Source organism: Cyprinus carpio, chromosome A16 (assembly GCF_018340385.1).
Source record: "Cyprinus carpio isolate SPL01 chromosome A16, ASM1834038v1, whole genome shotgun sequence".
Classification (NCBI taxonomy): Eukaryota; Metazoa; Chordata; class Actinopteri; order Cypriniformes; family Cyprinidae; genus Cyprinus; species Cyprinus carpio.
In genome coordinates, this window is record NC_056587.1 from 14263700 (window position 1) to 14278344 (window position 14645).

At 40.2% G+C, this 14645-nt stretch overlaps 1 protein-coding gene across 2 annotated transcripts in view; it reads right to left on the minus strand.

Annotated features, from left to right (window-relative positions):
- LOC109064954 (transcription factor HIVEP3-like) overlaps positions 1-14645 on the minus strand; it is a 67263-nt gene continuing 52618 nt past the window's right edge. For both annotated transcript variants that reach the window (XM_042772858.1, XM_042772859.1), the window contains exons 2-7: positions 8257-12855; positions 7978-8120; positions 4928-5103; positions 4678-4779; positions 2791-3404; positions 1-1720 (exon numbers count right to left, since the gene is read on the minus strand). In XM_042772858.1, coding sequence (XP_042628792.1) covers positions 1055-1720; positions 2791-3404; positions 4678-4779; positions 4928-5103; positions 7978-8120; positions 8257-12429 — 5874 coding nt within the window. In that variant the 5' untranslated portion in view covers positions 12430-12855 and the 3' untranslated portion in view covers positions 1-1054. The remainder of the gene's footprint in view (positions 1721-2790; positions 3405-4677; positions 4780-4927; positions 5104-7977; positions 8121-8256; positions 12856-14645) is intronic.

A 14645-nucleotide genomic window follows, 5' to 3' on the forward strand; every position in this document is an offset into this window, starting at 1 on the left:
TAAGCAGGTTTAGTAATTCCTGGTGCACCTTTATTCAGAAATGCAAAAAGTCCGTGACAAATTTGGAGGGCATTTGATCCATCCAGAACTTCAGCTATTGACCAACTTCACTGAAAGCCTGTCCAGTTTCTTCATTTCAAGTCTTGAGGTCATAACTAAAAAAACTTAACTATTAACAAAAAGTGTAAAGAATAATAAAAATGACAATAGAAATCCCTAAAAAAGCAAAGTAAACAAAACATAGGCATTTTCATAATTTCACATTGCAATAAATATGGACCGTAGACTTTCTATCTGTACAGAGAAAATTTATCTAATCATTTAATCACTTGTATTATAAAAAAATATGACTTCAGTGCAATTTCCCTGCAAGGCTCTCTCCCGAAACCTGTTTCTTGTATATTCAACAGCAACCCCTGTCTCATTTACCCTAATGTATAAAGAAAATCCTCCTGCTTCTTCAAATACCAGCTCATTAAAAAAAAAAAAAAAAAAAAAAAAAAAAAAACTATATTCATAAAAAGAATTCACAGCTTTTCATCTTTGACACTTCAAGCAGTAAATCTGGACAGAAAAAGGCACACATCACTAGAATTTGCGCAATACTGGACAAGAGACGAAATATTGGAATTACTCTCGATTTAAGTTTTCATCTTGGTCACTTAGAAATGTATTCATACCCATTCTTAATGTTTTACAAGTACATATACATATTCAAATAGATATATTAAGATTGCAATGTCAATAAAGATAGGAGGGACAGACGTAATCAATTTAAAGAAATATTTTTTCCAAGAAAAAAAAGTGCATCATATTACAATCTTGAATATTGCAGAACAAACAATTACCAAGTTACCAATAGTATTGAAAATTTTGGATATAAAAAGTAAGCGCATTACAAAACAAAACAATAGTAGTATTAGCAGTAGAAATCATTTCACCATTGTGCACAGAGGCTTTTAAGTGCTATCTGGATCACCTTCCTGGCTCTGAGGAGAACTGCCAGATCCTGAACATCCTTCTGAAAAAGAGCCACATCCCCTGAGTGGCGCCGCTACAGGCTTTTCAGTCTCACGCAGCTGTCTGTTTCACGTGAAGAACTTGCTCCTTCCCCCTGTGAGATTCTCTCAGCTCCTGCATCGCTGTCTGTCACTGCTTTTCTGGATGTTTCGGGACTGAAGGTGCAAGTCTTTGTGGCAGAGCTCGAGTCGCCATATTGCTTTCTGACCTTTGCAGTCTGTTGCTCCCCTACACCTTGTTGTAAAAGGGGGAGTTTAGGTAACATCAAACTTGTACCGGGACAAGACAGATCAGACTGGCTGGCTCCCTCATCTTGGCTTTTTGTCCTTTTGTCTGCCAGAGTTCTTTGCGGACTGGTTTCCGGAAGCGAGATCCATGGATAATCCCTCCTGATGAGGGAAAAAGGGGAGTCCTCTTTGGGAGAGGTGGGTGAAGGGGTGGAGGATGACTGACGTTCCAGTTTGGGGCGTGATCGGGGTCTGAGTTGCACCATTTGGATGCCCCCAATGGGAATCATGTGATATGGCATGCGGGCTTGATCTTGGGAGTGTAAAGGAAGGTGGCTAAACATGCGGTCAACGGTCCGTGGCGTCACAGGAGTGGGAGGGAAAGACTCACTTGGAGAGCAGTGTAGGGATGGGGAAAGCAGGCAGGGATCCGGGGGTATGTGCTCCTGTAGAGTTGGAGTACCAGGCTTGTCCTGTAGGGGGAGACGTGGCATTGCAATCAAAACTTTATTTTCCCTTTTTTTTTTTTTTTTTTTTTTACTCTGACTAAAATGGCTTCTAATTTTAGTCAACGAAAATAATTTAGCTGACAGTTTAACTGACGAAAATGTGCAAAATGTTAACATTTAAAAAAAAGGTAATTGTGCAAATCTGCCACATTAGTAAACTAGTGTAAAAGAGTAATACAATGTTTGGAATTCCTTGTTAAAATCCATGATTTGTGTTGTTACAGAAAGAATGCATTTGCAAAGTAACTCACATTTTGACTGGGGTGCATTGGATTCATGGATTATTCTCCTTTAAAAAGATTTTTTTAGTGCATTGTTAATATCTTTCAGTGTTTTTCTTCATAATATTTTCCTCAACAGTATATATTCTTAATTTAACTTTTTTTAATATATATATTTCTAATTATCATCACAATTTACATTTTTTTGTTCACAAAATCCAAAAACATCTGTCAACATTTTGTTGATGAACACTGCTTGCTGACATTGGCATTCTGAAGCTAAGTAATAGAAAAAAAAATAAGTGCACAAATTTGCCTTTGCTGTGATACATACAACCATGTTGTCACATTCATGTTCATCTGTTTCTGAGAAAATGGTGCTTTTATCTAAAGTTTGCCTTTGTTAGTTAAGATATAGTAATGTAGGTAGTACATTAATTTTAAACGTGACAAAGCACTTTTCATTTCTGAACTCACACCTTATGTACAGCAAACAACATATTAAAAAGATGCCACAATTGCTTTAATCTATTTCTGAGAAAACTGCACTTTTATCTCATGTTTGTCTTTTCTGGTAGCTTCTGTAGGTTATGTTATTTTCATTGACCTTTCTTTTCTAAGCTGCCGCAATCCGTACAACCACCAACATAACAAAATAATGCCACATCTCTTTCTTATACTATTAGCACACTCACTGTTCCACAAAACATGCAAGAAGAAATGTAATATCTTTTTGCTGAATTGTCACCACAGACACGGTTTTCCAATAAGCCTTGATTGAAAACATTATTTAAATTGTGTTGCGTTACCCACCTTTTGACCCTCAGTAGCTGGTGTGCTAGGTTCCCAGTGGAGCCCTGCAGGTGAGCTGTGTGGCCGATGCTGGGGCTTTAGGGGCATATGACAGGAGAGAGCTCTGGCACTCCTGAACCGTGCTGGGGATACAGGCCTCAGAGGTGAGAGAGGCCTGAGAGGTGAGAGGGCTCTGATGGGTGATGGGCCCCTCTCTGGGGAAGGAGAGAGATGACGGCTAGGTGAGGACAATTCAAGCCTAGGAGACAGGCTTCTAAGGGGAGAGCCTTCACTGCTAGGGGAGAAGGTCCTTGGGGAAACCTCCCAGCCCTTGCGGGAGAACAATGCCCTCTTGCTGCCTGGAGACACAGCTCGTATGCCAGGCCATGGTCTGTGGGGAGAGCAGTAATCCTCTTTTGCTGTAGCGTCAGAGGGCTCAGTCTGTGAGCCTTGGCCACTTTCAGAGAGGTCACCTGTGGACTGACGAGTATCAGTGGAACAGACTGAAGATGGTTCATCATGGGAAGAGAAGTCCTCTTCCTCATCCTCATCATCTTCTGCTTCAGAATCTTCAACATCAGAGAACTGGTGCCCCTCCTGTTCTTCCGACTCACACACTCGCTCCTCACTGCCCCCTGTTGGACAGAAACAGTGTTCATAAATATAACAAATAGATACAACTTAAAAATTAACCAAAGGGGAGAGCAGGGTCAGCTGTCACACTTTTTAATCCAGTTAATATTTATAGGTGTAGACTCATTTTTAAAAGTCATTTTGGTACGACTGTTCAAAAGTCTAAGGTTGATAAGTCACTTGTTCTCACAAAGGTGTCATTTATTTAATCAAAAGTAAGAGTAAAAAGTAATATTGTGAAATATTCTGCTGATAGTTTTTATTAATATTTTGAATTCATTTTTATATTTAAATTTTTGTTTAAATTTTAGTTAGAATTTGAGTAATTTTATTGTTTTTTTTATTTTTTTGTAGTTTTTGTTTTATATATACACATTACTTCTATTTCAGTTTTAGTTATTTTAGTACATAGTTTTTTTTTCTTTTTTTCTCTTTCTTTCTAGTAACAAAAAGGTTTTTCAGGATTTGATGAATAGAAAATATACATTTTTATTACATTATAAATATCATCCATTACTTTTGATCAATTCGATACATCCTTGAAAAAAAAGAATTACAGACCAGAAACTTTTGAATGGTAGTATAAAATGTTTGAAAGGCATGTGGCAACTCAACTTGACATTTATGAGAAATTCCCTTGTGCTGAAAACTCATATAAACTCTTGCTAATCCCCCAAGGAAAGCTATATATAACATTCTAATGCAAAAAATAATGTGTTTTTGAGTTGTGCTTCATTCATCAGCTACATTTAAAATCTAGTGAATGGAGGGTGGCTGAATGAAATGTCCTTGTAGCGCTTAGATGCACTGACATTGAGAAATGTCAAGAAAGAGACAAAGTAAGAGAGAGAGAGAGACAGGGAGAAAGGCAATTTTCAGTTCTGGCTTTATATAAACATGGTAAACTGAAGGTCAGTCTTGCTTCTCTTTATGGCAAACTATTTTCATTGGCCTCTTTCAACTTTTAAGTCTGAAAGCACACTGCAAGGTTGACATCACTTTTGCACCAATGAAGCAAACAAGCTAAAAAATATCTAAATATGGCAGAATATAATTTTGAATTAGTCTATCACTGAAAGGGTGAGTAATATGCATGTACTTTATATGCATGTACCTGTAACAAAATAAACCATGCCTGAATGTGTATAATTATTCCTCACTTATGTAACGCAATGAATCATTACTTAGAAACGTGGAAGATGGTTTAAATTATCAAGCTGCATTTACATATTACAATTTCCATCAAAGCACAACAACTCTTTTTGGAAACCCTACCTCCTTCCTCAGTTTCCAGCTCATCCACAGATGACTCTGACACTCCCATCTCCAGGCATTTCTTACCGTGGGCCTTGGACTTCATGTGTTTGGTAAGGTTCCCTTTGAGGAAAAGGCATTCTCAATGACACAGGATACAATTTTTTTTTTTTTTTTTTTTTTTTTTTACATTTTGTGATAAGAGAGACAAACACAGAGGAACTGTGATGTAACAGGATGTGATGAGTTTGAAAAAGAGGTATGTGTCTACCTTTGGTTTTAAAGGCGAAGTTGCAGTGCTTACAGACGTAAGGACGGACGTCTGTATGAGTGCGAATGTGCTTTTTTAGCATGCTGGGCTTCTTGCAGCGAATCCCACATTCCCCACACACATATTTTCCTCTTCCCCTACCCCGGACATACACATAGTCCTCATTTGACTTATACCTGCTCAGGTGAGAAAGAAGAGAGAGAGAGAGAGAGAGAGACAGACAGAGAGGTTAATAAAAAATGATAGACTCATTAAGATGAATAATATAAAGATAGATCACTTTGGCAGGATCCTGATATGAATTTTCCAAAACATTGAATCCCTCATTAGAAGAGGTCTGGACTGCCACTATATTTTCAGCACTTGTCAGTCCACTGATGGTCTCAAGAAACCACGCTTTGCCTCAAACTAGGTGTTTTTCGCTGGCAAGACAATTCCAAATCAGGACAGACAGATAAAACTGGCTTTATATAAAAATCTATTAACTCCATATCATGTGTCTACTGAAGGTCTCTTACATAATACAAGTTTACCCAATAAATAATGTATTGTACAAGAGATTTAGTTGTTTTTAATGAGATTCCTATATATTCTAAAAGGAATGTATAAAACATTGCTCTTAAAAGTAAATTTGGCTAGAACCAAAAAGAGAGAGAGCTGGATGAGACAAAAAGAAAGAAAGAAAGAAAGAAAGAAAGAAAGAAAGAAAGAAAGAAAGAAAGAAAGGCATGTTACACTGAGGCTAGATATGCTAGATCATTACTCCATAGAGAAAGTAATTTGTAATTAAGTTTAACAATATAATTTATAAATATAAATAAATTTTGTAATATTGTTAGAGTGTGTGTGTGGTTGTTGTGCTGATTTTTGTCATATTGGACTATTCTTCTTAGCAGAGATATTAACCTAATCTAAGATTAAAAAGATAACAACCGAAATCCTTATTTCATATCCATATATATGTATTTATTTGGTATGAGCAGCCATGTAATAAGCGGAAAATTGCAGAGTCTGTCAGTCAGTATTGCAAACTAAACCCATATAGTGTGAAATAAGACAATCAAAATGGTCTTAATCACCCTCTTGGGGTTAACAAACATACTTTATATATACTACGATTTTTTTGTATATATTAAATATTAAAGAAAAGAAAGTAATAATAAAAAGTATATATTTTTATATAAATAGTATTAATAACAATCTTTTACAGGCTTATGAGGCAATGCTGTGAGTCCCACAATCAGAGAGAATATGTTAATGTATAATTGTATTTGTGACTGCTAGAGTATGAATCCTCATCTGCTTTATATGGCAGCTATGATAGCAGCAGGATGGGATGTGTTTCTGTAGACAGCATATGCATTTTGAAAGCTGTCTGTTGGCTTTCATGAAAAGTGTAAAAATGGATGGGGTGGAGAGAAAACGACTTGCTAAACATCTGTTTCTAGGTAAAAAAAAAAAAAAAAAATATCTAGTACACTCCATTTTGTAGGACCCAGCTTTCATTCAGGACACTGCAAATGCAATCAGAGGGATTGCCATAAAAGTCTTTTAATATACAAACACACCTGTCGACTAATTTTAGAAAGGTGTCATTGAAAGGGGCCGGTGGCTACAGAAAAACTGGTACCTTTGATTGTCCTTCAGTAAGATTGTGTTCTACTCGTGAGGAAGAAAGCAAACAACAAATACAGCTATGAGATATGCAAAGACAAAAGTGTGCTGATGGATGTGAGAAGTTTTGGAGACAAAATGGAGTGTGTGCGAGACAGAGAGTGCAAAGACTGATGTGATTAGTCAGTGCGTGGGTGTGCAAGGTGGGAGAACCGTATGAGTGAAATAAAGGCAGCGAGAGAGACAAAGGAAGCAGGGATAAAAATGCAGGCTGTGGTGAGTTGTTGCCGCAGTTTAAGCACTTAACCACACTGAGAGCCCCGCATAAGCAGATGAATACAAGAGACCCAGCTAATGAATCCAAAGCTTTTGATGTTTACAGGTCAGCTTTCATATCTCTCCTTTTTATTATCCATTAATCCATCATTCTGCTGTCCTTCCATTTTTATACTAAAAATGATATTATTTGAATCCTCTTCTACAAACTCGGGCTGAAAAATAATGAAAATCGTAATTGTTTCCCTTTATAATACACTTACGACTATTAATGATGTCTGGCTTTTTGATCATCTCATCTCAACAAATAAAACAAACAACAACTCAACCATAGTTCCTAAAAAATAACAACAAATTATTATCTCAGTAATTATTCTATTTAAGGTGATTTTTACTCTTGATGTTTTTACTTGTTAACTGTGCTATGCAGTTGGCATAACACTAATGAGCAGCAGACTTCAAAAAATAAATCTGCAGAGCTACTAAGTAATCAGCACTCGCTCAGCGCTCCATCCAAATTCATACCTTTGAGCAAGGCGTGAATTCTGCAGACAACTGAAAAAGACAGGAAAAATAAATTCCCTAATGGTTCGTAGTCTCACCTGTACCACCATGTCTTTGTCACTCACACAGCAAATAAACAGAAAACTTCAAGCTGAGCGGCAACTGTGCTGTAATTGGCACTTATAAAAATGCACTTTCATGGTGGGAAGATAATTCATAAATTGTAATATTAGTACTCTTTAACATGACTTCAGAATGTACTGTATATGCTATATATATATATATATATATATATATATATATATATATATATATATATATATATATATATATATATATATATATATATTATATATATTATATATATATATATATATATATATATATATTATATATATATATATACATACATATATATATTAGATAATAAAATACTATAAGAAAATGTTGTATATACGTAAGCTCAACTATTTTTAAATAATACATTTCCAGTAACAAGCTACTTGTTCCAATAAGCAGCAGTGTAGCATGACAAAACACTACATCGCTACATTGCTATTTTTACAATACTGTATTGTTAAGCTAGACTGCATCTTATCTTCTGTATATTAACTTGACAAGCTAGTTTCAAAAATAACAAGTAAGAATTTACTCACCCGCCCTCAAAAATGCAAATACGTGCTCCCTCACTTTGCGTCAAGGTAGCGGGCACGTTATCAGCACTCTTCTCTTTTTCTCCTCTTTCACATGGTGGCTCCTCTTTTACTTTGACGGGTGTGCTGGGTGGGGAGGCATGTACCTACACTCCAGACAGACAGGTTAATTCACCAACACTGTAGTAAATCTATACACAACAACAACAGCAGGCAGTTTATACATTTTCTTATTAAACAGCTCGGCAATGTGTTGAAATGAAAAATTACAGTGATGTTTACCTCTGACACACTGGTCGCTTTGCTGTCAGTAGGAACCAGCTTGTCAGTGGTTGGTGGTGGAGATGTAGCCATAGTGTATGTCTCAGCACTATGTTTCTGTTTGGAGCGCAACAGGGACAGTAATATTTTGGAGGACAAGCCAGGTATATTGGGGTTATGCATGCTAACGTTCCATGAGGAATAGACAGAAGTTGAATCTCTATGTGTAGAGGGGTTGGGCTTTGTGTAATTCAGGTAGCACCAGCTGACAGATGTAGTGGTATGCAAACTGGGGTATGAGGGGTCCACAGTTTTCTCTGGACTTGTTAGCCTTGGAGCATACCGATGTCCTGCCCCTTTCCTTCCGTCCTCGTTCAAGGTTTCTAATTTGTGTTGGGTTATGTCCTGCTTGCCTAACTTTTCAGTTTCTATAACTTCTCTTGGATCTTTGGCCCTCCTTGCCATCTCCACTGTTAGCCTCTGATTATTTTTTCCCTGACTCACCTCCTGAGATTTATTGTCACATTTGTTATCGTCATCCTCCTTGTCACCCTCTTCTTTCACCTCCTCCTCTTTCACCCGTTTTTGGTGACGCTGTGCCTCTAAACTGAGTTCTAGACTACCTGCAGGTGACAGCATTCGCTTGCTTCCTCCAGCACCGAGCTGCCCACAGCTGTCATCAGATGAAGCACCTGCTCCGTGCTCGAGAGGCAGCGGCAAGGGAATATAGCTCTTGGGGTTAGGCGAGGGAAGCCTAAGGTAAGATCTCTGAAGCTTGTCTTCCTCCAGCTTACCCATGATTACCATAGCTGTGCAGCAGACTGGATGTTGCGTTGTGGCTAAAATTTGTGAGATGGTTGTATACATGGCACCAGCATAGGTAGGAATGTGAGTCTGTAAGCGCACAGGCACTACAAGAGACACCTCTGGCATAAGCTGTTGAAGACAAGGAGCAATCACGGGGTGAGGGTTGTGGCGGACAACTAACTGCTGTTGTGAATGACTGGGAGTACTCAAAGAGGAAGGTGGTGACCTAGACTCACTGAAAAGAGGCCTTGAGGGGACCTGAATAGTCAGCCCACCTGGCATGGGAAAGCAAACAGCCTGAGCAACATCACTTGATTGTAGAGGGAATAAAGTGGTGAGTGGCTGAAGGGGTAATCCCAGGTGTTTTACATATTCTATGGGTCTTGGATGTGGCGGAGGTGGCTCACTGTTAAGGAAGGCCTGCTGAAACATCTGAGTAGAAACGACTGCTGTAGTGACTGGAAGGAATCTAGTGAGCTGATTTGGGGAACAAAAATCAGGGTTTGCTTGTTGTAGGGGGAAAACTGTTGGTGGGAGGGAAAGAGGGGATTGGAAAAGCTGCAAGGTCTTTCCTATATGCTCCGATCTAAGCCTAGAGGTCCTGCCTCTCATTCTATGCTCTGTGATTGTGCATGGAGGATGACCTGTGTAGGACTGGCAAACAGCTGAGATGACAGGTTTACATGACTCCTCCTGGTCAGTTTCACCAAGGGTTCCGTGCTTCACCAAGAGAAATTTCCTCCTCTCCTTCCAAGTAGCAGAAGTGCGCTCTTGAGAGAGGGACCCATAGTCAAATGACTTACTTCTTGTTTCCTCTACATGTGCAGGGTGTGGAGGACTTGCAGATGCCTGTTCAGAGGTTGAGCGGCGCATCTCTCTGTGAGAATGATGGTGCTGATGGAGACTTGATGGAACAGTCAGCATGTGGGACCCTTGGGAGCTCCAGGTACCACTTTGTATTTCAGAGTCTGGCCTTCCTGATTCCTCAAAGGATGCAGATTGACTGGAGGCATGGGAAACATTGCTCTCTTGGCTTGGGCTGTGTGGCAGGGATACTGACTCAAAGCTAGAGTCTCCTGATGATTGGGCTGCCTCAGCCAAACGGAGACGCTTCTTCTTTGGCGGTAGCTTCTCTGCAGGGAGCTGAGACAGACTTTGGCTTCGCTGAGGCCACTGGAATTCCTCCACCTTTTCTGACTCTTTAGAGGTGTATGTGTTCGCTGGATGGGAGACCATCTCGGTATCTGGCTCCTCTGTAACCAGAATTTCTGGCACTTGAATGTTGGGTTGACGGATTAACCGGGATATGGAGGCTGGTTTTGGCTCCTGTGATTGCTCGTGTTCTGGCTGTGCTTCCTGACTTGCCATAGAGATGCTTTCCTGTTTTTCAAAGGATCTGGTATGCTGGATAACAGAAATTTCTTTCCTGGGACACCTCCTTTCTATCTCACTATGTGAAAGGCCACAAGGTGTGCCCTGATTATCAATACTGCCTAGCATCGATGGAGGCTGGGTTCTGAAAGACACTGCTGTTGGACCTGGACTGGGAGGGTCTTCCTCAAGACTTTCTTCTTTTTTTTTCCTCTTGCGCACAGCCATAACCATTGCTTTGTTGTAGCTCATAATTTGTGGCTGATTCTCAGGAAAAGAACTGTCTTCCTCACTTTGTGGACCATGTGGAGATTTACTCATACACGCTAGTCTGTGTGATGTGTAAGAGTCCTGCTTCTTCAAGCGATTCCCACAAATTTCACACTCATAAAGGTGTAATTCCCTGTCTGGCATCTTTCCTAATTCTATTTCTTTCAAACTAGAAGAAGGATCTGCATCCTCAATACTGAGGTCCACTCCAATAGGCACCTCAATAGCAGGTTGACGTCGTAACATTCGTTGATGTGGTCCAATCCTCATTTCAGCTGCTATGGCCTGCTGATCATCAAAAGAATGACTTAGACGAAAGCCGTGAGAAGCTGTATCTGGAGTATTACAAGAAGATGGCACTGATTGACTCCTACAGAGTAGAGCACTGGAGCTCTGACCAGCCAATGTTTCTGTTTCAGCCAAGTACGAGCCAGGTAATTCACTTGCAAAACTACCAGGAACAAGTTGAACAGCAGAGGCGCAAGAGCCTGGAGCATCCGCTTTTGGTTCAAAAACACAGGGTTCTTTGGGTGAAGAGAACTTTACAGACTCAATACTACTTCTTCTAGAGACTGAGGAACGTCTTGGTTTGACACTATCAATTTCACTAGTATCCACCACGGCTTCATTTATAGTAATTAGCTTAGTTATATGCTCAATTACTTGTGTCTTAGGTACAGTGAAAGGGATTGATTTTTCCTGTTGACCTGAAGATGATGATAATTGCAGTTGTTGATGAGAAATTCTTTGCTGTTGTCCTAGGCGTCCATACTTTCCTAGAATTATCTCAGCATATGTTTTAGCACTGGCATTTGGTGGGCTCACTTGGGAGAGCTCAGCACTCCCAGAACTGGAAAAATAGCCAGATTCTGTGCTCCCCTTACTGCCAGGACCAAGTGAGGATCGGGTTTCATCTGAAGATGCTCTGGGAGCTCGCTTCCTCTCACTTAGCCTCATTGCTAACCTTTGCTTGACTGCCTGTGAGTCCTCAGTCTGGGGACCCTCCTCTACAAATGACAATTCCACTTTACTACTTTTTTTCAGAGTTGGCCTGCCCTGTGAGGTAGATGGTTGGTGTTGCCCAGTCTCATCCTCAGAACATGTACTCTCTCCTTCCGTACCTTCTTCTTGTTCATCTCCCAAGGCTCCACCTTCCGGCCCAATAAAACTGGTCTCTTCACGACTTGAAGCCATGCCTGCTTTTATTCGATGCGCATGGGATTTGCGGTGTTTGTACAAGTTGCTTTTGGTCTTGAAGGAGAAGCCACATGGGACACATGGATAAGGTCTCTCTCCAGTGTGAGATCGGATGTGTTTTTGGAGAACGCTAGGCTTTGCACAAGGACGGCCGCAGTATGTGCACACATATTTCCCTGGTTTTTGGGGCTTACGTTCGCGTCTACATGGGGTGCCTTCCTGTGCTTCCACACTGGGCAGAGATTGAGTTTGCTTAACATTATGAATTTGGGGAGATGGATCTGAACAGCTGCCTCTTGAAGGACCAGGTACTTCTGTAAGCTGCCAAGATGACCCACCCGCCTGTGACTGTTGTTGCTGCTTCTGCCGTTGGAGCATTTCAAATCGTTTTGGCTGCCTGTGTTTAAGGCGGCCATGTGATCCTTGGACAGATTGCGAGGTAGATTGTTGCTGTAACTGAGGCAGCTGTGCTGCTAAAAAAGACTCTGATGGCTGCTGCTGCCCACCAGACCGCTTCCCATTGGGTGACTGCTTTTCCTCCGCCTCCATAAGATGTTGGGAGGAGGCCTCAAGGATGCAATGAGAATGCTTCTTTGAGTACCAATCCGATAAACATCATTGCATCAATCCTCTTCCGACAGGAAAAAGTCTTTACGCTCACTTTAGGGGGCTAATTGTCTTATGCCATAATTAATGTAAGATACCGGATGGTGTCTTAACTAACAAAGGCATAATTAAACAGTGTCAGTATGCAGCCACCATAAATGTGAGTGCTGGTTGTGTGCTAAATGTTGCCTCTCCTGTTCACAAATAGCCTTGGTGAAATTCATCTTTGTGTGCCTTTTGGGCTGATGCCTGGCAATGGGGCTTGACAATGAATGTCTCAAGTTGCTTTTGAGGCACTTTCTCTGCTGACATTGAATAATTCTTTAAGACTTTTTTTGTCTCCCATCACATGTTAGAACTTCACTGGCCCTGCAGAGAAACAGAAACATAAAAGAAGTGGTTAGTGTTGGGTAAGCTTTAGTCTCAGCCTCAGTCGTCACACCCATGGACCGTTGGCTGAACATCTGATGCATATGGCACACAACACTGGAAACACTTCAGGAGTTTCAAAGTCATCATCAGATTGGTTGAATTATACAGGATTTCCATGAGATATGGGTGTTGTGTTCTTTAACGTTCCACCTGGAAACAAAGATGACATGATGCCAGACCCCCTCATGAAAGAAGAAAGCCATTGTGTTTACTTCTGTGACAATGAGTGTTTATCAGGATCAACTAAACGCTGGATTTTCAATAGTATGTGAAATTTACAGTTCACGGCATAGAATCTTTAATATACAGGTGCATCTCAATAAATTAGAATGTCGTGGAAAAGTTCATTTATTTCAGTAATTCAACTCAAATTGTGATATTTGTGTATTAAAAAAATTCAGTACACACAGACTGAAGAAGTTTAAGTCTTTGATTCTTTTAATTGTGATGATTTTGGCTCACATTTAACACCCACCAATTCATCAATTCAATCTCAACAAATTAGACTACTTCATAAGACCAATAAAAAAAATAAATTTTTAGTGAATTGTTTTAGTGAATAGGCCTTCTGGAAAGTATGTTCATTTACTGTACATGTACTCAATACTTGGTAGGGGCTCCTTATGCTTTGATTACTGCCTCAATTTGGCGTTTCATGGAGGTGATCAGTTTATGGCACTGCTGAGGTGGTATGGAAGCCCAGGTTTCTTTGACAATGGCCTTTAGCTCATCTGCATTTTTTGGTCTCTTGTTTCTCATTTTCCTCTTGACAATACCCCATAGATTCTCTATGGGGTTCAGGTCTGGTGAGTTTGCTGGCTAGTCAAGCACACCAACACCATGGTCATTTAACCAACTTTTAGTGTTTTTGGCAGTGTGGGCAGGTGCCAAATCCTGCTGGAAAATGAAATCAGTATCTTCAAAAAGCTGGTCAGCAGAAGAAAGCATGAAGTGCTCCAAAATTTCTTGGTATACAGGACCAGTGACTTTGGTTTTCAAAAACACAATGGACCAGAACCAGCAGAGGACATTGCACCCCAAATCATCACAGACTGTGGAAACTTAACACTGGACTTCAAGCAACTTGGGCTATGAGCTTCTCCACCCTTCCTCCAGACTCTAGGACCTTGGTTTGCAAATTAAATACGAAACTTGCTCTCATCTGAAAAGAGGACTTTGGACCACTGGGCAACAGTCCAGTTCTTCTTCTCCTTAGCCCAGGTAAGACGCCTCTGACGTTGTCTGTAGTTCAAGAGTGGCTTAACAAGAGGAATACGACAACTGTAGCCAAATTCATTGACACGTCTGTGTGTGGTGGCTCTTGATGCCTTGACCCCAGCCTCAGTCCATTCCTTTGCTTGACAATCCTCATAAGGCTGCGGTACTCTCGGTTGGTTGTGCATCTTTTTCTTCCACACTTTTTCCTTCCTCTCAACTTTCTGTTAACATGCTTGGATACAGCACTCTGTGAACAGCCAGCTTCTTTGGCAATGAATGTTTGTGGCTTACCACTGTCAGATCAGCAGTCTTCCCAATGATTGTGTAGCCTAGTGAACCAAACTGAGAGACCATTTTGAAGTCTCAGGAAACCTTTGCAGGTGTTTTGAGTTGATTAGCTGATTGGCATGTCACCATATTCTAATTTGTTGAGATAGTGAATTGGTCGGTTTTTGTTAAATGTGAGCCAAAATCCTCACAATTAAAAGAACCAAAGGCTTAAACTACTT